This window comes from Pseudonaja textilis, chromosome Z (genome assembly GCF_049901715.1).
Source record: "Pseudonaja textilis isolate UNSWEBS1 chromosome Z, rPseTex1.2, whole genome shotgun sequence".
Classification (NCBI taxonomy): Eukaryota; Metazoa; Chordata; class Lepidosauria; order Squamata; family Elapidae; genus Pseudonaja; species Pseudonaja textilis.
Window position 1 is genome coordinate 54,883,088 of NC_142008.1, and position 23,299 is coordinate 54,906,386.

Genomic DNA, 23,299 nt, shown 5'->3' on the forward strand with positions numbered 1-23,299 from the left:
AGATTTTTGCTGAGGAAGGTTCTTGCTCACTGAGTTATTTATTTGATAAATTTAAAACCAATCAGCTCACTAATTAAAATATTTTTATTGTTTAAAGCAGATTACAAAAATGTTTGGATTTGTTCATTTATTTGTTTGATGCCCATTTTCAAAGGCTGTATTTACATTTACCACAGCTTCCAAAAAAGAAGAAATAACCACTAGAGATTAAATGAATGGAAATCTTAGTATTGGCATAGTAAAAGTATATAAGCATAATATAGCATAACTTTCATTTTCATCATCCCCAACAGTGAACAGGGGGGATGATAAATTCTGTTGGGATGGTTTGGCAACAATATTTGTGCTTATTATTCTAGTTTTCCAATTAAATGACTTAGCTTTTCTGCAGAAATAAAAACAGATTACTAAAATTTAATCAAGGTTTTGCTTTATTTTTTGGAATGTTCCTCTTTAGGTGTTATACTTAATTTTAAGAAAAATGCTGTGTGGAGGAAAGTTTGGATTTTTCACTGCCATCACAAAATAAAATAGTTGTTATAGGTGTGCATTCATTTGCCTGGCTTGGTCAAGCAATTCTAATTTTGCAATTGCTGAGAGATGAACTTCATCAGGCCCATCTGCCACACGCAAAGTCCGAATATAGGCAAACCTGTGAAAATATTAAGATTGTGCCAATTCAACAGTACAGAATAGAATAGCTGCTACTTAATAGCCATTAGATTAAATTCAACTTTATTGTCATTGCCATGGACACAGACAACGAAATGCAGTTAGCATCTAACTAGAAGTGCAAAACAATAGTAAAACATAAATATATGTATGCAAATATGTTTTTTGGGAGAGTTCTAGTGACTTGGGTTGGTAGTAGTATTTTCTACTTACATTTGAGCCAATGGGAAATCTTCTGAGAATCCAGCAGCACCACAAATTTGAATAGTACAATCTATCACCTTAAGGACTGCTCGGGGTGCCACCACTTTGATCATAGCAATCTGTGAAGATGAGTTAGAATTTTTTTAAATTAGTGTAGAAATAAAAAGATGTCATTCATGGCAAGCTGACTTTTGAATCTAAGGAAGTGAAAATCTAGACTTTTATTTTTAATTGTTTCTAAGCCTGGGAGATTCTGAGTGGGACATAACAAATGGGCATGAGGCCTTCTAATATGAGTATCAATCCCACCTTGAGACTTTTGTTAATAAAACTCCCTATATATGTCTCCCTGTGACCCCTATTTAATTGCTTTCTTAAATCAACACAAATAATTGCATTGTAGAGGACAACCAGAAGAAGCACTGTGTGGGATAATCTTATCAAACTTGGTCCGAACAAGAATTTTTTTTTTTGCAATAATTTTTTTATTACAACAAACATATCATTGTGTGAACAGTGTGTTCCAGAATGTCTTACATTTTAGTACAAATATGAAAATATTCTCCATATTTAATGTCAGCTAGGTTGGTTAGGAACTTATTTGATTTCTCACTTGGTGCAGAATTAGTTCTGATATCAGGATTGATGTCAGGATAATTGAAGTCCCCCATTACTATTGTTGTGTGTTTCCTGCATATGTTTGTTACTTGGTTGGCAAAAAGGACATCTATTTTTTTCTGCTTGATTGGGTGGCCATATATACCTATGGCCATGTCATTCTTTTTTTCTTTTATATTGACCCATATTCATTCTAGGAGGTTTTCATCTTTGGTTTCATGCATTTCTGTAGCAATATAATGGTCCTTTATATACAGTGCAAGTCCACCTCCTCTTTTATGGAGTCTGGTTTTTTTTTTGAACAGTTTATATTCTTCTACCAGTATGTTCCAATCATGGGTTTCATCCCACCAAGTTTCTGTTATTCCAACTGTATCATATCTATCTTCATGTATTGGTAGTTCAACTTCACCCTGTTTGTTCCCCAGACTTTGTGCATTTGTATATAGGCACTTGAGATCTTTATGTCTGACGCTGTGTTTACTGTCTACATCACCTGTGTTTTGCCTGCCTGCCCCTACTTTCTTGCCACCAGTTTGATTAATGCACATGGTGTGGCACTCACTATTAAATGCTTGGTTTTGGTTGACAGCAAGGTTGATAATCTTACCTGCACAAACATCTATTTTACATGCACTGGTATCCTTATTAATTTTAGGTTGCTAGGGACAGAAATATTCTGTAATTAATTCTCTTTTCCTGCTGTTCGGTTTAAATGTTTATCCAGCAAATCTGTGAATTTAATGCCAAGTAACTCAGTCCCTTTCTTTGATGGATGCAGATCATCTCTTTTGTACAGTTTTTCATTGGACCATCTGCAGACATCATGACTAATAAAACCAAAGCCTTCCCTTTTACACCACTCCTTCAGCCACACATTAAACTCCACTACATGCTGGCCCTTCCCTTTTTGTTCCTTGCATACTGGTAGAACCTCTGAAAAGATAAGCCTACAGCCCATACTACTAAGTTCATACCCCAAGCTCTGGAAGTCTTTCTGAACAGAAAGTACATCCTTCTGGGACAGATCATTTGTACCAAGATGGAAGAAAAATAGCATCAACATCACAGTCCTTACTGGCATTCTTGACTATCTTAAGAATACGCCTCTTGTCTCTGCTGGCAGTAGCACCTGGCAGACACCTGACCTCTTTCAAAACCTCCGTGTCCTTTCCTAAATCTTCCTTTACTTCTTAGAATTTTAACATTTCATTCCAATAATCAGATCACTGCCACTTTAAATATAATTATGAGTCCTGTTTTCTGAATATTCTTTTCAGGATTGCATTTAAAGTAAAATGGATTGTTCTCACCCATTTCCAGTCACTGTCACTAATTCTGCTTCTGCAATCTTCTTAGTTATAAAGCTGTCTTTGGCTATGTGGCAGCCATCTTGGCTGCCTCTTCTGTACAATGTGACATAGAAAGCAATAGCCTTGGGGCTTTACAGGGGAATTTCATTCTCCCCTGGAACCTCACAAGGCACCTCTCTTTTGCTTCACCACTCCCCCAGAATGGCTTTGGCTTCTACAAACATGAAGAAGCCAGCACAGAGACAGAGAGCTCCATTCCCTTGCTACTGGTGTCATTGTGATGTCACTTCCTGTTTCCCAAACAAGAAAGATTCATAGTCATGAAGTAAGTTTTGTGCATTATTTATATCTCAGCTTAATGTTCCCTTCATTTTTTTGTAGAGAGATGATAAGGATTCCATAATAAAATTCATCACTATACACAATAAAATTTAACTAAGTTTATCAATAAAAGATACCGTGTTTCTCCAACAATACATCCTCCACCAATAGGAAGCCCCACCATGTTTTATTGGCATAAAATCAAATTAAGCCCCTCCCCCCCAAATTAAGGCCCATATTGAACATGCGAAATGGGGGGGAATGGCAGGGGGGCTTGCTGTTAGGAAGTACTTTTGTTGCATGCCTGGATATGGTGCTGCCTGCATTGGTGGGGCACTTCATATCGGGAGACCTTCCACCACCATTGCTTTCCCTTCTCCCTTGCTGCCGCGGCGTTAGAGCAACGCCACAGTGTTTGGCGCAGCCACGTGCGGCCAGCCAGGGCTCCTCCCTGCAACCGGAGCCCTGCGGAGACACTTGGCTTCGGGTGCTCCTGTCGCCGCCTTCCCTTTGCCTTTGAAGTTAAAGTGAATTATTTTAAAAACGACACCCTACTACAACAAAGCCTCCCCTGCCCGAGAGGGCAGCCCGACCCCACGTGGGGAGGCGAATCTCCCGGGCCGCATCATAGAATCGGCCCACCTCGGGAGAAACAACCAGCCATCCCTGCCTGGCGCTGGGCAGAGCGCGAAGAGCTTCGCCTGGGGCGCCCAGCGCAGCTGACAGGCGGGCCCTCCTGCCCAATGGCAGAACTCACCAAGGCAGCGAGCGCCTCCCGCCAGGCCCTCCGCTCATCCCGCCAGCACGGCCCTCGCTGCCTTGGTGAGAGTTCTGCCATTGGGCAGGTGGGCTCCGCCCTGTCAGCTGCGCTGGGCACCCCAGGCGAAGCTCTTCGCGCTCTGCCCAGCGCCAGGCAGGGATGGTGGCTGGGCACTTCTCCCAAGGTGGGCCGATCCTGTGCTGTGGCCCCGGGAGATTCGCCTCCCACGTGGGGTCGGGCTGCCCTCTTGGGCAGGGGAGGCTTTGTTGTAGTAGGGTGTCATTTTAAAATAATTCGCTTACCTTCAAAGGCAAAGGGAAGGCGGCGACAGGAGCGCCTGAAGCCAGTGTCTCCGCAGGGCTCCGGTTGCAGGGAGGAGCCCTGGCTGGTCGCACGTGGCTGCGCCAAACACTGTGGCGTTGTTTCTAACGCCATGGCAAGGAGAAGGGAAAGCAACGGTGGCGGAAGGTCTCCCGAACATCCAAGCTGTCGCCGCCCGCCCACCCAAGGATGCAATGGGGGGTGGATTAAGTCACCCCGAAAAGATGGCCTAGCCGTTTTTTCGGGGGTCAAAAAAAAATAAGGCCCAGCCTTATTTTGTGAGAAACACGGTATAATTCTTCAAAATTGAAAAATTACTTTGAGAGCTACATAATGATCTACTATGTATTCAATTATCAATTGAATTATTCAATTATAACTGGTTAATTGACTGTTGACATCAGTTCTCATCATTGACAAATTTAAACCCATTGATTTAAATTAACGAACCACATACAAACCAAATTAAGAATGAGGTGTATTAAGTTTCTCAAGTATATGCAAATGTTTATGAAAGCCACCATTTTCTTTTTTTCTCAGCAAAAACAGTTTCATTAATATAATTAAATTCCTGACAGTTTGTCCCTTCTGTCTTCCTCATACAAAATTTCAGTCCTGTTACCTCTTTCCTGGCTGCTTTATTGCCCATGGCATCTATTTTATTAGCCGCTTTCAGTGTAAGTAGCCTTGCCTGTTCAATAGCAATGCGGCACTCAGCAATCCAGTGAGCAACAACTTCCTAAAGGAAAATAAGGCAAAAGCAAATTAGAAAACGTAGTTTAAAAACAAAACAAAACTACACACAGTGCTCAGGTTTAAAAAATGATCTTACTTTGCTACCCTGTATCTCTTGTTATTAGCTTCATGTCCATCTTCAAATTGCAAAAAGAGTTTTTATATACAACACTATATAATTAGGTTGTGAACTCACATGATGATAGAGTTTCTTCCCAAATGTGACCCTTTGGGCTGATCGCTCACACAGGATCCGCAGAGCAGTTTCACCTGCTCCAATTGATCTCATACAGTGATGAATACGGCCCGGTCCAAGTCGTCCTTGAGCTATTTCAAATCCTCTTCCCTCTCCTTTGTTACAAAAATAAAAAGGCAGTTCTTTTCTCTTTGGGGGAAATATATAATTATTTGCTACATTGGAATGCAAAAGTTCTGACTTATAATAACTTTCTACGGTCTTAGACAGAACATCTGGATAGTCTAAAACACTTTTCTTGATAAGACTTTTCAGACGTGATTGCCATTGTTTCCTTTCTAGGTAACAGAGAATGACTGGCACAAGATCAATGAACTGGCATTGCGCTTAAGGTGCATTAGAATTCCTGGTCTCTCAGTTTCTAGCCTTTCTTAACACTATACCAAATTGGCTCTCACATGTATCATACAATTGTGTAAAGGTCAAAAAGCCATGGCAAAGCTGGTTCCTCCCAGTTCAGGTAATTCAACAACAAAGGTTTGTTGACAATCCAGTAACTATCAGAAGAAGAAATTCAATACTCACCCAGTATCAGATGAGTGGCAGGGACTCGAACATCATTAAAATGTATTTCAAAATGTCCACCATGAAAATAATCTATAAAATTATGAACACAATCAAGTATCATTTGAGGAAAACTGCCAGCAGTGTTATTAAAAAAAAATCTAATACAGTTAACAGTAAGTCATTCTCTCTTTGGAGAACTAAAACAAAAATAATATAGCAAATATTAAATGAATAATATCAAATGAATGCAGGAATATAATATAATATTTCTGCACAGTTTAAAGTATCTGTCAAGTCAACCAACCAACCAACCTATCTGGCAACAGAATATGTAATGCATATAAAAAAGCAAATTTGTTTACACCACCATGGTTGCTGTCTTTCCTTTTTTTTTAACCATCTCTTGCAAATACCCATGTTCTCCCTCTCACTTCAAACTGAGCAAAAAATACCCCACTGCATTGACTTTACAACAGACTTCCCATCAGAACTTCAGGAAACCCACTGCATCCCACATATTTTTCTCACTGCAGCTCAGATTGATTTTTCTGATATAGATGGTACAAATACAGTTCCATGCATATACCCAGCCTATATAGAAGTCTTTATATCCCCCCTCCAATCTCCTATTTCCTCCTACAGCTCAGAAATCAGACAAATATTCAGACGCAACTTTAAGCATTCAAAGTACAAGCAACTGACAATTCCACTTACCAAAATACCCAAAGACTGAAAGAGGCCTTATAAGTTTCACTCCAGGTGTATCCATTGGCACAATAATCATACTATGCTGTTTATATCTAATTGAAACAAAAGTTATAATACTGAATATAACAGTAACATAATACGCTTTGGATTAACAATGATTTCTAAATATTTATCAGTTTTATCAGTTTTCCTACTTGCACAACACTTCTTACTAGCACTGATATGCTACCTAGTTTGGGTAATGAAATGTCTGCAAGAAAACAAGCAGGCTCAGAGAGCACCAAGGATCCCTCATGTCAACCTTAAGCTACGAATATTTTCCTTTAATAATTATGATTATTAGAGCAGCAACCTAGAAGTTATTGACAGTATCTTAGCAGCTGGGTAGAAGTGTGATAAAAAAATTACTCCACAGTATAATATACCAAAAATAAACGTTGATTCTTGTTCCGTACATATTTCAAACACAAACTGAACATTTCTTCTTACCTGGATGCCGAAGTAGTTTTATCTCTGCCCATTACAATAGCAAACTTGCAGCTGGGATTTCCAGCTCCTAAAAAATGAACACTAAATGAATTTCTTGGTTGAAACCTTTATCATTGGGTTAAGAATCTACAATATTTTTAACTTTTCAGAGAAGAAAATACAGTTGCAATGATCAATAGATCTTGCTTTCTAATAAATTTAAAAGCAACAGTTAAAGAGAACATTGGAACATTGTGTGAAAACCTGGAAAACTACTTCCAAATGGGACAAATAATACTAGCTATATGTAAAAAAAGCTTTATGCTGGTATAAGATCATGTTTTACACTAAGGCAGAAATTCAAAGATTTAGCTGATCATCCCTGATTCACAAACAGACCAATGTTACTAGCTTTTCTAATGGTTTTGCACTGTGCCACTAATATAGATGAAGAAAAACATACCCTAAAAAGACAAATTTGAATAATAATTTATTGTGTACAATAAATGAGCTAGTGTCAGATCCTTGTATCTGACATTCTTCATGGAAGAAGAAATGGGGAGGAAAGTTGGTATATGAAATCCTTTGGATGTAACCTGAATAAATTAAATCTTATATTAAATTTGTATAACCTACATATGGGGAAAACGGAGGGACGGAAACCAGATGTCCCGGAAGCCTGTCACCTCTGGAAGAGACAGCCAGGGGCTGAAGACATCATAAAAATTCCAGCAGGGAGATGTGTCCTGGGAAACTCTAAAAAAGATTGTTCTCAAAAGAGGGGAGGGGGAATTAACATGTTGGCTCTTTGTATTACAAAATACACATCAAGATACGGGGAGGGGTTTTAATCTATCACTGCATGCCTGAGGGATGTTAGACGCTGGTTTTAATCCCTACGTGAATTGTCTCATCTCAATAAAGGATTCCTTTTGATATGTCTAGTTTCAGAAGTTCATTCTTGTTGATTGAATGGGAAAAGTTCTGCAGCCTGACATAAAACAGCGTTTGCAAGAGAGGTCAGCATGGAGAGGAATTTTTTTTAAAAAACCTTCACTCTACCAAGGGGACCCTGCAAAAGAGGAAAATGAATAGAGCAAGGAGCAAGAGGAAGCCGAATGCTGGGGAGAAACGTCGACAGTTACCCAGTCAGATACTGACTCGGTGTATCCCATCGAAGATAGCAAAGCTGATTCCGAAACCTCCACAAAGCCCCAGTGGTCTATAGGCATAGGAAAGAGAGACAGCTGAGATGGAAGAACCAGGGGATTATCCCTTACCTGGGATAATCGTAAACGCGGGTGGAAATTGGAGCTGGAGGCCCTATCAGATCAGGAAGAGCATTTATCGACAAAAATCTAAAAAGGGGTTTCACTGAACCCACCCGACCAAAAATAGCTGCCCCAGTATTATTCCACGAAAAGAAAGTCATCTCCTTACGTCTGTGTGTGAATTACCAAAAATTAAATGCAATTTGCATGGAGAATATGTATCCATTTCCTCTCATGAAAGACATGTTAGCTCACCTCTCAAAAGGGAAAAAATTTTCTATGTTAGACCTATGAGAGGCATATTACCGCATCAGAATAAGGGAAGGGGATGAGTGGAAGACGCCTTTTAACAACCCACTAGGATGCTACCAATTTAAAGTGCTCCTCTTTGGACTGCAAGGAGCGCCTGCCATGCTTATGCAATTGATTAATGAAACCCTTCATGAATTTCTATATAAAGGGGTTCTAGTTTATCTTGATGATATTTTAATCTACGTGGAAATGGAAGAGGAACACATTAAGTTACTCCGAGCAGTCCTCACAAAACTCTTAAATGCCAAACTATATGCAAAACTCTCCAAATGCAAATTCCACCAAGAAAAAATTGACTACTTGGGATATAGAATATCCAGTGGGGGTATAGAGATGGACCCACAAAAAGTAAACACTATTATCTAGTGGGAACCACCTTGTACCTGCAAGCAACTGCAAAGCTTCTTGGGGTTTGCAAACTTTTAATGCCAGTTCATTCCAGCTTTTGCAAAAATTGCCCTCCCTATCACAAACTCATTAAAAATGAGGGGGGGGGGGAGAAACCCAAACCAAGGCAACCCCTTATCTGGACAATAGAATGCCAAGCGGCATTCAAAAAACTCAAACGTCTAATCTCAGCAGAACCGGTTCTTAAGCATCCAGACCCTGAACAACCTTTTGTCATCCAAGCAGATGCTAGTGATGTTACAGTTGGAGCAGTCCTCCAAAAGAATGGACATTGACAATTACAACCATGCGCTTATACATCCAAGAAATGGATGGAAACAGAGCAAAGATGGGCCATATGGGAGAAAGAGGCATATGCTGTGCGATGGGCACTTCTCACATGGAGACAATTCCTAGAAGAAACCAAATCCCCTTTTAAGTATGGACTGATCACAAAAATCTGGAAGCCCTGAGAAATCCATGGAAACTCTCCGAAAAACAAGCAAGGTGGGCTCAATATTTTAAACGGTTTAATTTCACTCTCAAATATTTCCTGGGAGGAAGAATTTCTTAGCAGATGCACTGTCCAGAAACCCCAATACAACAGCAAAAAGATTGAGGTTATAAAACCAATGATCCAACCGACCCAACTTGCAGCCAAAGTAATCACTTAGGCACAAGAGGAAAAAAAACTACTGACTGACAGTGAAACAACTTCAGTATTTAAGGAGGCAGTACTTAAGAACGACTGGCTCCAGGCTAACAAAAACACTTGCATAATCGAAGATGGACTAGCCTGGGTGGAGAACAAACTTTATGTCCCTGCTAGCCAGAGGATGGACTTCATGAAAACACTGCCACAACTCAAAAACAGCGGGACACTTTGGGTTCGTAAAAATCCTGCACCTCATCAAAAGACAATTTTGGTGACCATCTCTCAAAAACAACATGGAAAACTATGTGACGAGCTGCCCCACCTGTGCTGCTGCAACGAGAAGACAAGGAAAATCTCCTGGACTTTTACAGACAGTAGCAGACCCTTCTGCACCCTGGAAAGAGATCTCTATTGACTTTATAGTGGAGCTTCCCGAAAGTGCTGGAAATACTGTCATTTTGGTTGTAACTGATCTTTTTTCAACATAGGTTCATTTTGTACCATGCCAAAAGATCCCAACAGCCAAGGCCTTGGCAAAGATGTTTCTAATACACATTTATCGTCTTCATGGAGCTCCCCAACGCATTATCTCAGATGGGGTGTACAATTCACATCCACATTTTGGCGGGCGTTTTTAAACCTATTAGGCTCCATCCTGGGATTGTTGTTATCAAATCAACCCAGACTAACGGTGGATCTGAACGATCGAACAGCTTATTAGAACAATATTTAAGATGCTTTATTAATTACCAACAGGACAATTGGACTGACCTCCTTCCTTTTGCAGAGGTAGCATACAACATCCGTCCACAGCAGCACGGGTTTCACCCCATTCCAGATAGCTACAGGCCAAGAATTCAACCCCATGCCGGAACTACCCACCAAGGAACCTGAAATCCCCTCCCTTAAGGAATGGATTAATAATTAGCAAGCCACATGGCCAGTGGTAAGGCTAACTTTACAGGAAGCTAGAGCCGCTTTTAAAGTTCAAGCGGGCAAAAAACACTGCAATCCAAAACCTTTCAAAGTTGGGGACTGTGTATATTTGTCTACAAAATTCTTGAAATCATTACAACCCTCTAAGAAACTGGGACCAAAATTCATTGGGCCACTCCCCATCTCCAGAATCATTAACCCGGTTACGGTAGAGCTTCGACTTCCCAAAACACTTAGGTAGATTCATCCAGTATTTCACTGTAGCCTGCTCAAACCAGAGATCACTTCAAACCTCAGACCGCCCCCCTTCCCACACTTCCATCTCCCATCATGGTATATGGGGAACAACATTTTGAAATTAAAGATATCCTTGATTCATGCACTCACTGTGGATCCACACAATATTTAGTCACTTGGAAACATCTTCCTTCTTCAGAAAATGAGTGGGTAGCCAAACAACATGTAAAAGCACCCACATTACTATGAAATTTCCACCTGAAATACCTTCATGAATCATCCTAAATTGTAAATGTAACGCATGTTTTTGTTTTCCAGGTAGATCTATCTGCTTTTTAAGGAGGGCAGGATGTCAGATCCGTGTATTTGCTATTTTTCATGGAAGAAGGGGAGAGGGTAGTTGGTACATGAAATCCTTTTGATGTAATCTGATTTATATATTTATTTAGTCATATAAATTTCTTAATTTCTTAATTTAAAAATATTAATAAGGGGGAAAACTATTGATGAACTGGGGATAACTAATGATTATTTGAATAAATGTCTTTTTTTGTAAAAGTTTTATTTCAATTTTCTACATTTTTAAAGAAACATCTCTTTTTAGTGAATAGCATGACTCCAGGTTTTCACATCTCCATACAAACATAATTTGGTTTACATGTTCATCTTTCACATTTAGTTCATATCAACCTCTACTTTACATATTTTCTATTATTTTTCACAGATATTTTCCTCAGGCTTATTTATAAATTTTCCATTCATTTCTTAACCTATTCCTTCTAGCTTTAACTAATTCTCATATCATCATATTCATTATTCTTATACTTTTATCTGTCATAATTACAATTTCATGAACTGGGGATAACTGTGATTATTTGAATAAGTGTCTTACAGTATATATCTTATATGAATTTATATTCTCTCTAAGATTTATTATATTTTATAGTATTTGACATTAAGACTTTATCAATTTAAAACTATGTAGAGTTATTAAGGGTTTTATATAGAAGAGTGAGATTCCTAAAAGTTCTAATAATTAGAGATATAATACTTGTAATTTCTGTTGCTAATAATTTATATTAATTGACATTAAAATAAGAAAGAGAAATTCTGTGATGACCCAGGGCGTGGCACAAAAGCAACAAAGTCATAAAAGTAGGTAAAGTCCCTTTAATACCTCCAACTTGGCCCCCAATGTCCAGTTATCATCGGCTGGAGAAAAAATTCTCCCAAGAACAGTCTTTAAAGGGAAGAAATTCAGTCCGAACCCAATATAAATATAGATTATAATAAAAACCAACACAAACCACACTGCAGCAATTACGAGACAGGGCAGGATAAGGAATTGCAGATTTCCAAAAGATAACGAAACACACAGTTAGGAGGATGCCAGAGCCCAGATAAGCCTTGACAGACAGAGATAATGTACGCTTTGCTTCCAGCAACTTTGCTGTGCATAGTTTGCCTTTTTAAACAGTTTTCCCAGCTGCAGCTAATGAAGGGGATCGGGGTCCTTTCCTCTCCCATAAACCACATAACTCACATTGCTCCCTTCTTCATTCCTCCCTGCGTGCCCTAGGATGAAGAGCGGGTGGCTCTGGGTCTTCCTCTGAATGCCCAGCCGAACTGTGCCCTTCCCCAGTTTCTTCCACAGCCACCGGAGCCACACTTCCATTCCCTGTCAGCTGCTCAACCTCCCCCTCAGACTCAGATTCCAACAGGGGCATGACAAATTCCAAAACAAGGAATAAATCTATAGGAACCTAGGAAGGGACAAATCCAGAGTATTGGACCAAAGATCTAGTGAATGCTGATTTGGGATAATATGTATATTGTAGTATTTGGAGAAACAGAGCAAAATATTAAAGGAAATGACAAGCATCACTACCATGATGGTGAAAACTGGGACAAAGACAACACCTGTGTCAATACTTTCAACAGTATATTTATTTATATTCTTATATATTTGTATTTTTATGTTCTTACAATATATTTAATGTTCAATCAAAAATCTAGAATAAATTTTTAATAAATCATTACTATTACTACAAAAATTATAATTATTTAATATGTAATGTTATATTTATATGTATAATAGATCTACCTTAGTTTCTAAATCTAACTCCACAACTCCTTAAATTAAATCCAATATCCTGTATTAATTAACCAATATTTATATATTTTTACAAATACCTTATTTACCTTTTAAACAAGAATATAAAATCTTAAGACTATTACAATTAAATTATTTACCAATCAACTAATTAGCTCATTAATAAGTTCAACTATTAATTAATTCAAATATTTTCTATTAACATCAGTAATCAAACAATTTATCAAAATCATATTCTTATTCAGATTTATACTGGTCTTAGATCATACACTCTGTTTATTCACATTCTTTTACGTCAGTTTCTTTTTTCCTTTCAGTCTCTAATGTCAGCTGCAATAAAAGCAATTGTCTCAGTCTTGTCATTTCTTGCTCTACAACCCTCTGCAGTTAATTTCCTTCTCATTCCAGATTTCACTTGTCACAACTCTAATTTTCTTAATATATTCTGCTCTCCAATCCAACCACTTTGTTCAATCAAACTAGTTATATCCTCCTCCTTCCAGATTCCTCTTCTCTCACCATTAGATAGCTATTTTTCTCCTCAAACAACTGCCCTTTATCTCCGAGATTCACTATTCTAGAGTCCAAAATCTTCCTCTCTTCCAAAATCACTTCCTCCTCTAAAATCATCTCCTCTTCCTCTTCTAAAATCACACTCCACCTTCACAATGCCAAATTATCAATAATCCGTTTGATGCCGCCACCATTGTTCTTCCGATCTTTCCTTCCGATCTTCCTCATCTATTGAGATCGCTGCGACCTCAGATCTGCCATTATAAAGTGACAGGACATTCACACGTCGGAGCAAAGAGGTTTCCTTACAGTGAAGCAGATATTCACCTTCCGGCTTGTTACTGCTCAGGCTTCCCCTTTATTTCACAAATCCCTCCAGGATTTGTGTTCTCCTCAAGGCGGCTTCCAGATGTGCTAATTAGGATTCAGAGAATGGAGCTCATTCTCCTATCTCCACATCACCATGGCGCCCCAACTGGAAGTTCTATGCTACTTTTTTTTAATAGGAGACTCTTTCATTACATCAACCTAGCAAAACATTGTAGGTGCCAGAAAAGACAAGACATCATGGTAAAATTGAAGAGATCCTTATGGACCATGAAGATTCTGCAGAACAAACAGATTTACAGTTTAGAAAATGGATAGGAGAATATATAACATTTCTCATGTTAGATACTCAGTGACTATTTGCTCTGAATGAATGAGATTACAGAAAGATAATCTTAATTACACGTACTAAAATTACTAGGTTTAAACAAAATAATTGCTATTTGATCATACGTATTTTATAGACATACATATCCATTAACTTTTTCCTTTCAGGGAAATTTATGTTACATGAAAAAGTAAGAAATAGAAAGAAAAATTACAGAAATTAAATTAGAAAAGGGAATGGTTAAATTTAGTTTACACTAAGCCCATTCACTATATCTTTCCAGAATTTTCTGTCCTTGCAATTATGTTATTTTCTTCAGTTTTTCTCTTTTAGAACTTATTTGATCTAGTCTTGATCATTAATATTTTTGGCATTTCACTAGTAACAGCTTGTTGATAGTTGCCTTTGCTATGTTTGGAAAGCATTGCCCTTTAAAGAAATGAAATACATAAAAATTCACCATTTTTCTATAGACAAAAAATCCTCCCAAATCAAGTAATTTTAAAAAATATGTTACAGAAATATGAAATTGAAGTTGATATTTAAAAAAAATAACAGTTCTACGTTAAAAAAAATTGAGAATATGTTACAATTGTACTCCTAATGAACAAATAAGTGTTAATGAAGAACAAGTATATCATTATGTGGATCTTTAATTTAATCAAGGTTCTTCCTACATAAAGATACCTGAAGTCATAGTATAACACTATGTATTCAGGAGTTTCAATCAAGTTAATGTGGATTGTTCTCATAGATCTACAACACTATTGACTTGTTAACATCACAGAATGGGGCAGGTATATTTTGATTATGTTCTTAGAGGTAGCAGAGTTCTTTTCTAAACACCACCACGTGCTCATCCTATATCTTGGGACCAGCAGCAAGTTAGTCAATTAATGGGAATGTAGTGGCGCAGCATGAATGATGCTGGAACTGCAGGTCATAAATAGCCTGCATTCCAGCAGTTCAAGCCAGGATCCACAAGATAGGGTGAACTCCTGCCTCTCATTCCCAATCTTCTGTCCATTCAGCAATTTGAAAGAATGCCATACTGCAAGCAAATAAATGGGTACCACTTTGGTGGAAAAACCTAGCTGCATTTGTATGTGAAGCTAGTGCTGGACCTGGCTGGATGTAAGGCCACACCATACAAGGCAAAGCAAGACAAGACAGCAGAGAAGTGTGGAAGAACCAGCAACCCGAGTGCACTAAACAGCTGTTTAAGCAAGTTCACTCCTGCGGTGCATTAAGAATGCCAAACAGAATGAACTAGCAATTTAGGTGTCAGGACTGCATTGTGTTTAGCATAGATTTCCCTGACATTGAATACCATACGCTAAATAAATAAATAGTTAATTAATGAATTAGTATGTAAGTATTCATTCAAAAACATATATAATAAAACAAGAAAAAACAGTCCATTTAATGAGACAGATGTGTTAATACAAAAACTCACAACTATAATTTTATGCTAGAGGAAACATTTTTACTTACCACTGCTCCACCACTTTTTGCCATTGATTATGTAGCTGTCTCCATCTCTCTGAATGTTACACTTCATATTGGTGGCATCACTTGATGCAACATCAGGTTCTAAACCAAACATCAGAATTTAGCAACAACAAACAGAAAAGATCTTACAGATTTTTCTAAACATCAAGAAGGATTGCTAAGCATGATATCAGAGATGAACTTCCAAAGAAGGGATAGGGTTTTTCCCCTTTTTTGTCTCATTATTCTCTCTAAACAAGTGAGAGAATGTGTGAGTGATGAGGTTTGTATTATATCTGCCATTTATTGGATTTCAGATAATTACAGCGCCTATATATAAATTGCAATACAAATTCAACATTATTATTTAATATAACAATTCCAATTCAACCGGCAATTAAATTAACCATAAAGAGTAATAAACTATAATTCATTAGCTGAAATAGTACCTGTAGTGGTACTTTAGGTGGTTCTTGACTTATGACAATAATTGGCCCCAAATCTCAGTAACTGAGCAAAGCAATCCCATGACATTAACAAATGCTAACATTTCCCCCTCTACTCTGGAGCCCTTACAAGCTTCCAGAAGGGAGGAGAAAATGCTGGGGAGGACTAGCATTCTGTAAAGCTCAGAATATCCTTTAACCAACATTTTTGCCAAGATTTGAGGTGTATTCTTCCAACAAGAGGATTGCCACTGGGGGAGCAGACCTCAAATCCAACATCCCATCCACTCACAATCTTTCTTGTCAGTTTCCCTATTGACCTATGGAAGCTAGCTGAGAAGATAGCTTTTGCATGGTTTAAAATTTTTAATGTTTTAAATTTTAATTGCTTTTCTATTTATCCTTTTATGTTATGTAAGTTGCCCAGCATTGTCCTATCAGGAAAATGAAAAAAATAAATTAAAAAATTAAATTAAATTGCAAATGACAATCACATGATCACAGCACACTTGGCAACTAGTTGTAAAGTGTAAACTAGCTGCCAAGAGTCAGAAATCTGATCATGGGACCAGGAGGGCAACAGTAATGTTTTAATGAAAGCTGAAGGCTTTGTAAGTCATAAGGAATCTATTCCAAGGCCATCATTTATTATGGTGGTGTAATCCTTTCCTTCAAGGGAAAGCTACTATCAGATCCATGTATCTGTCACCAGGACACCAACACAGGAGAGCGAGGGAACCAGAAAATGCGAGAACCCGAGCCACCACCCCGGATTCAGCTGACAATGATTGGGCAGTGGGACAAGCTGAAGAACCAGCAGCCATACCAGGTACACGACCCCTAACCGCCCCAGAACAGGGGATTAACCCTGGCCAATCCAGAGACATACAACTGCAGAGGAAGGTTCCCACCCCTGGGAGTAAAATTCGATGGAGACCCCCAGAAACTGGGATTTTTCCTGGCGCAAGTCCTCACCTACATGCAATAATACGGGCAGAATTTCCCAACACGGGGATCCTGACTATGAGTCGTCACCCTGGCCCTTGAAGGGGCAGCAGCCAGATGAATGGTGATGCTCCACAACGTCAATGTCCCAGAATTAAGGAACCTCAACCACTTCATGACGGCCCTACACAACCGCTTCGAAGACCCTCTTGCCAATAGAAAAGCCCAAAACCTCATCAGAGTTATAAAGCAAGGCTGTCGCCCGGTAGCCGAATACACTGAGGAATTAAGTGACCTGGCCGGCTGAGTCAACTGGCCAGAGGATATCCTAGTCTGTTGGTTCAAAGATGGGCTAAACCAGTGGTTCCCAAACTTTTTGGGTCCACTGCCCCCTTGGTGCTACAAACTCATCCTTGGTGCCTCCCACCCAGGGTGGGATTCAAATTTCTGTGGGTGTGGCCTAATTTGAGGGTGTGGTTTGCTTGTCACATGACTGGGTGGGCATGGCTTCCTGGTCATGTGACTGGGTGGGCGTGGCCAGGTGACTGGTAAACCAAATACAAGTGGTCCTCACTTAATGACCGGTTGTTTAGCAAGTGTTCTAATTTATGACTGGCCTCCCCAGAGCTACTTGACCAGTTTTTGGAGTTTTGACAGCTTTAGATCAGGGGTCTAAATCCCACCCCTGCCTGTGTGTGAGAGAGAGAGGGAGAGAGAGAGGTTGGATCAGATGTCTCTCTTTCTCCCTCCCACCAACACCAAAAAGCCACCATCAGTCAAAATTCATATTAGTGGTCTCCAGGCTTTAAAATTATGAGTTTGGTGGCCCCTGAGGTCCAAAAGTTTGGTGACCCATGATCCAAACAGATGAGGCTGAGAGAGGGAAAGAGAGAGAGAAAAGCAAGAGAGAAAGAGTTAGAGAAAACAAAGAGAAAGGGGAAAGAAAGAAAAAGGGACAAAGAAAGAGGGGGGGATGGAAGGAAGAGACAGAAAGAAAAAGAAATAAAGAAGGAGGGAAGGAGGGAGGAGAAAGATAATGAGATATCTATTCTAGTTCAATCACCTGCTCCAGCAGGGTTAGAAGGGAATGTGTGTGTGTGTGTGTTCTCTTTATAATTTACCAGTACATTTTGGTTTTGCCTTCTTCAGAATTGGCACTGTAATACATTGGGGAATAGTAATTTTTATGGTGGAGATCTGGTCCAATGGATCCTGTTTAAAGCCTCAACAAAATGTGAGATCTTCCTGATAGTCTTGACCATGTTTTGTCCACAAAACCTTTAATAGAAGCCAAAGAGGTTTCAATGTGCTGGCAAAGATGTTTCAATGTGGAAAAGGGCCTCAGTCTAAACTAGGCCTCATTCAATCTGATACATCAGGTCTCTCTCTTTCTCTCTCTCTCTCCCTCCCTCCTTCTCAGACTGGTTTTGCTCTACTTTCCTGATGTGCCTGCAGGGCCGGCGTTTCGAACATGGATGGATGGATAGAGACAGGCAGGCAGGCAGGCAGGCAGGCAGGCAGGCAAACAGATCTTTTGGATGGATGGATGGATGGATGGACAGACGGACAAACAGACAGAATGAGACAGCGGCGGCACTTTGGGAAAGCGGTGGCAGCGGCTTTTCCCAACATGCTGCTACATTCGAGGCACCGGCTCTGGAGCATTACTAGAGTCAATGGGAGAATCTTAAGGGCCAATGCCTCGAATGCCCCCCTGCCGCCTCTTAGCAGCAGAGGGGGCTAAGAGGCAGCAGGGGGGCATTCGAGGCACCAGCTGGCCCTGCAGTTTCATCCATTGACTAGCACTGCTCCAGAGCCATCGCCTCCAATGCGGAAGCAGTGGCATGTTACATGCTGCCACAGCCGTGTTCGACGTGCTGCCCCCCTGCCGCCTCTTAGCGCCCTTCTGATGGCCCCCTTGGGGATGCTAAGAGGTGGCAGGGGGCATTCAAGGCACCAGCCCTGCATGTTCACCCATTGACTAGCAGCGCTCCAGAGCTGGCGCCTCCAATGCGGAAGCGGTGTCACGTTACATGCCACCACAGCCACATTCAATGCGCCACCCCTCTGCCGCCTCTTAGTGCCCTTCTGCTGGCCCCCTTGGGACATTAAGAGGTGGCAGGGGGACGGTGCATTGAACGCTGCCGTGGCAGCACATAACGTGCCACCACTTCCACATTGGAGGCACTGGCTCCAAAGCGGTGCTACAGTCAATGGGTGAACCTGCAGGACCAGTGCCTCGAATGCCCCGAACTAAATCCATTGGTATTGCAAATCCAAAACCAAGTGCTATGTTAAAGTGGACTGACCAATGTCAAACAGCATTTGATAACCTAAAAAATCTTTTTGCAAAAGAGCCAGTGTTGAAACACCCAGATACAACTCTACCATTTATCATTCAAGCATATGCCAGTGATGTAGTGGTAGGAGCTGTTTAATTGCAAAGAAATAAAGAAGGTAATTTACAACCATGTGCATATACATCTAGGAAATTTAGTCCAGCTGATCGAAATTGGGCAATTTGGCAGAAGGAAGCCTTTGCAGTTCACTGGTCATTACTGAACTGGAGACATTTACTAGAAGGAAATTCACAACCATTTGACGTGTAGACCGATCATAAAAATTTAGAAGCACTCCAAAATCCACGAAGGTTGTTGCCAAAGCAAGTTCGCTGGGCAATCTTTTTTTAAAGGTTTAATTTCACGCTAAAATACGTCCCATCAGGGAAAAACTTTATGGCGGATGCTTTGTCAAGGCTTCTCAGTATAATAGTGTACGAGAAAATATAATCTAACCATTGATACCAACTACTAATAGAATAGAATCTTTACAATCCACAATACTTACAACCGACTTACCTACAAGATGAAACCCTGGCAAGATATTGGAGTGGACTTTATAGTTGATCTACCAGATAGCCATGGCTACACAGTGATATGGACGGTTATTGATCTGTTCTCCAAACAAGCACATTTTGTCCCATGTAAAGGAATACCATCCGCTAAAAAGTTAGCCAAATTATTTTTAAACATATATATCACTTACATGGGGTACTTCGAAAAATAATCTCCAATAGGGGAGTACAGTTCACCTCAAAATTCTGGTGGGGGTTTATACATTTGATTGGTTCAACACAAGGACTAAATACAACATATCACCCAGCTACCAATGGAGCGGCTGAAAGAGAAAATGTCACCATCGAACAATATCTTCGTCGTTATGTTAACTATCAACGAAGTAATTGGGCAGATCTGATACCATATGCTGAAATAGCGTATAACAATACGGTACATAGCAGTACTGGTCATTCCCCTTTCCAAATAGTAAGCGGTATGGAATTTGTACCCATACCCAAATGGCCCTGTAATGAACAAGAACTCAATATAGAGACTACAAATACATGGGCAGATAAAATACGTAAGCAATGGAACTCAATTCATCCCGCTTTGAAAAAAGTGCAGGAAACGTATAAAGTCCAAGCAGATAAAAAAAGATCAGCACAAACAAAATATAATATTGGAGATTGGGTATATCTATCAACTAAATATCTACACCTCGGTTTAACTAGCGAAAAACTAGGTCCAAAATATATTGGACCATTTCAAGTTATATGAGTAATCAATCCTATGACAGTAGGTCTTTGACTTCCCTCCCGGTTCAAAAGATTTCACCCCATATTTCATATCAGTGGGTTGAAACCTGCAAATATGACACGACAAGAGCTTAGATTGACAAATACGACAAGAGCCCAGGATCAGTCCGTGATGACCATTACGAAATCAATGAAATACTCAATTCACATCATAGACATGGAGTATTGCAATATTTAGTCCAGTGGACAGGTTACCCATTAGCTGATGCATCATGGATACCCTATACAGATGTATCAGTGTCTCGTTTGAGATGACAGTTCCATATGAAAAACCCTACCAAGCTGGGTGGGAGGGATGAAGTACGATGTATACATGTAACTAATAATAATCTTTCTGTTACAGAAAGAACAATGGTAGAGGGGGCCACCTGTCAGGCTTCAAAGAGTCTACTAGTTTATCTCCTGGAGTGAATCCCGACATATTATCTTGGTTGGGGAATGATCGTGCTGTTTACACTATATTAACTTGATCAGAAAACGTCTCCTACTTTTGAAGATCCCATCGCGGTTCGACCTATCTCATATCAGCATGAACATGCGACAAGGATGGGGTGGGAGAAGGTTTATCACTCCAACACCTCTCATTACCCGAAACGAAACACAAACAATCATTGAGGAAGTTACGGCACAACTCGGGAATTGAAATCACATTCTGTTTGGTAATTAGTTGCGTTTAGAATTGCGGAGTGGAGGCATGTAGGAGTAATGGGGAGGGCGGATGTTAGTTAGCTGCATAGAGTGGGGCTGCATGATAAATTGTGCTGAGCGACGAATGATCTCAGTGCTGACTTTATCCGGTATATCCGTTGTTGCTGTGTTTGAAGGAGAACGAGCGAAAATAAACATATCTATTCACAACAAATCCTGTGAGTAATATAGTTTATTGCTAGAATTCCGATGTGTACAAATGAGGGCTAAGAACCCCTTTATATAAAAATTCATGAAGGGTTTCATTGATCAATTGCATAAACATGGCAGGAGCTCCTTGCAGTCCAAAAGGGAGCACTTTAAATTGGTAGCATCCCAATGGAGTGTTAAAAGCTGTCTTCCACTCATCCCCTTCCTTTATTCTGATGCGGTAATATGCCTCTCGTAGGTCTAACTTTGAAAAAAAAAATTCTTTTGAGATATTGGCTAACATGTCCTTCATGAGGGGGAGTGGATAAATATTCTCTATTCAAATCGTGTTTAATTTTTTATAATTAACACACAAATGTACGGAGCCATCTTTCTTCTCGCGGAATAACAATGGGGCAGCTGTTTTTGGTCGGATGGGTTCAATGAAACCCCTTTATAAATTTTTATCGACAAATGCTCTGAGTTCTTTTAGTTCTCTGGGAGACATACAGTATATTTATGGTTTGTGGAGTTTAGCCCCTGGTAGGATTTCGATAGCGCAGTCTGTGGCGCGATGGGGTGGGAGTTCATCACAAGCTTCCTCACTAAATGCTTGGGCCAGATCCTGGTACTCGTTGGGAATGTTAATGGGTTCAGCCAACTGTCCGGTCTCTGTTCTCTGTTCCTTTCTTTATCCTTTCCTCTGGGCTATTTGCAAATAATACGTCTCTCTGGAATTGTACGGGTTCCTCTCCTCCAATTTATTTTTGGATTCCATTTCCACAGCCATGTGAGGCCTAGAACTAGTGGCTCTTCCATTCTTGGGGCTACAATGAATGTGAGCATCTCAGTATGGTTCCCTAGACTTATTTTCAATGGTTCTGTGGTAAACCTAGCTGGCTCCCCCCGCCCTGCTATAGTTCCATCTAATTGGCAGAAAGCGATGGAATTTTCCATTTTTTTCAGTTGGATTTCCAATTTCTCTGCAAGGGAGGGTTTTATAAGGCATTGGGTGCATCCTGAATCCAGCAATGCTGCAACTTCCTCCCCATTTCCTCGGCTGGGGATAAACAGTCTTAGGGTAGAGTGATTGGTTCAATTGGGTTGCTTACCAGTAAGTCGTCTTCCGGATTGCTTTTGGACTGGCTCAGGTCCCCTCGGAGCATTGGGGATTCTTCCTCTGGGTTGGGGGGGGGATCAGAATCCCAAAGCTACTCGGCCCTTCAGGCCAGTCTACTTTTCTTGAGGGCTGGATGTTTCAGGTTTCTCTCCTGATGGGTGGTCTGGCTTTCTGGCAGGGGTTTTCGAATGGCATTCTGCTGCGCGGTATCCCTCCTTTCCACACGTAAAACAACCAGACGTTCTTGGAGTCATGGTGGATTGGGGTTTGAAAACTTCCCGTTTCCCCTGGGGTGAGGATCTTTTCCAAAACTTGCCACTGCGGTACCAGTTACAAGTCATGTCTATCTCCGCTTCCTCTGCCATCACAGGAGGTTTGGGGCCCCATGTGCCAAGCAGGCAACGTATAGGTCATCATTTAGCCCAGTGGTTCCCAAAGTGGGTGGTACTGCCCCCCTGGGGGGGTGGTGGGATGCCTTAGGGGGGAGGTAAGAGGCAAGGGGGCTGGTGGGACGCTGAGGCGGCAGGGGGACATTCGAAGCGCCGGCGCCAGAGTGGTGCTACAGTCAATGGGTGAACCTGCAGGACCAGTGCCTCGAATGCCCCCCTGCTGCCTCTTAGCATCCCCAAAGGGACCAGCGGCACATCGAACGCAGTCATGGCGGCACGTAATGTGCCACCGCTTCCGCGCCGGCTCTGGAGCGGTGCTACAGTCAATGAGTGAACCTGCAGGCTAGTGTGGCTAGTAAGTCCTTCATTAATGGCAATGGATACAATGGCTCTACACAGATGGCATTCAACCCTCGATAATCCACACATAAACGCAACCCTCCATCTTTTTTTTTCT

The 23,299-nt window shown here is 40.5% G+C and overlaps 1 protein-coding gene across 6 annotated transcripts in view; it reads right to left on the minus strand.

Annotated features, from left to right (window-relative positions):
• Positions 1-413: 413 nt before the first annotated feature.
• ACAD11 (acyl-CoA dehydrogenase family member 11) overlaps positions 414-23,299 on the minus strand; it is a 75,055-nt gene continuing 52,169 nt past the window's right edge. For 4 of the 6 annotated variants that reach the window (XM_026720385.2, XM_087916716.1, XM_087916715.1 and 1 more), the window contains 8 exons: positions 15,457-15,555; positions 6,905-6,971; positions 6,422-6,507; positions 5,726-5,797; positions 5,141-5,295; positions 4,832-4,948; positions 886-995; positions 414-652 (listed from right to left, as the gene is read on the minus strand). In XM_026720385.2, the coding sequence (XP_026576170.1) occupies positions 538-652; positions 886-995; positions 4,832-4,948; positions 5,141-5,295; positions 5,726-5,797; positions 6,422-6,507; positions 6,905-6,971; positions 15,457-15,555 (821 nt within the window). In that variant the 3' untranslated portion in view covers positions 414-537. The remainder of the gene's footprint in view (positions 653-885; positions 996-4,831; positions 4,949-5,140; positions 5,296-5,725; positions 5,798-6,421; positions 6,508-6,904; positions 6,972-15,456; positions 15,556-23,299) is intronic. The other 2 variants (XM_087916714.1, XM_087916713.1) reach the window with 1 other exon arrangement.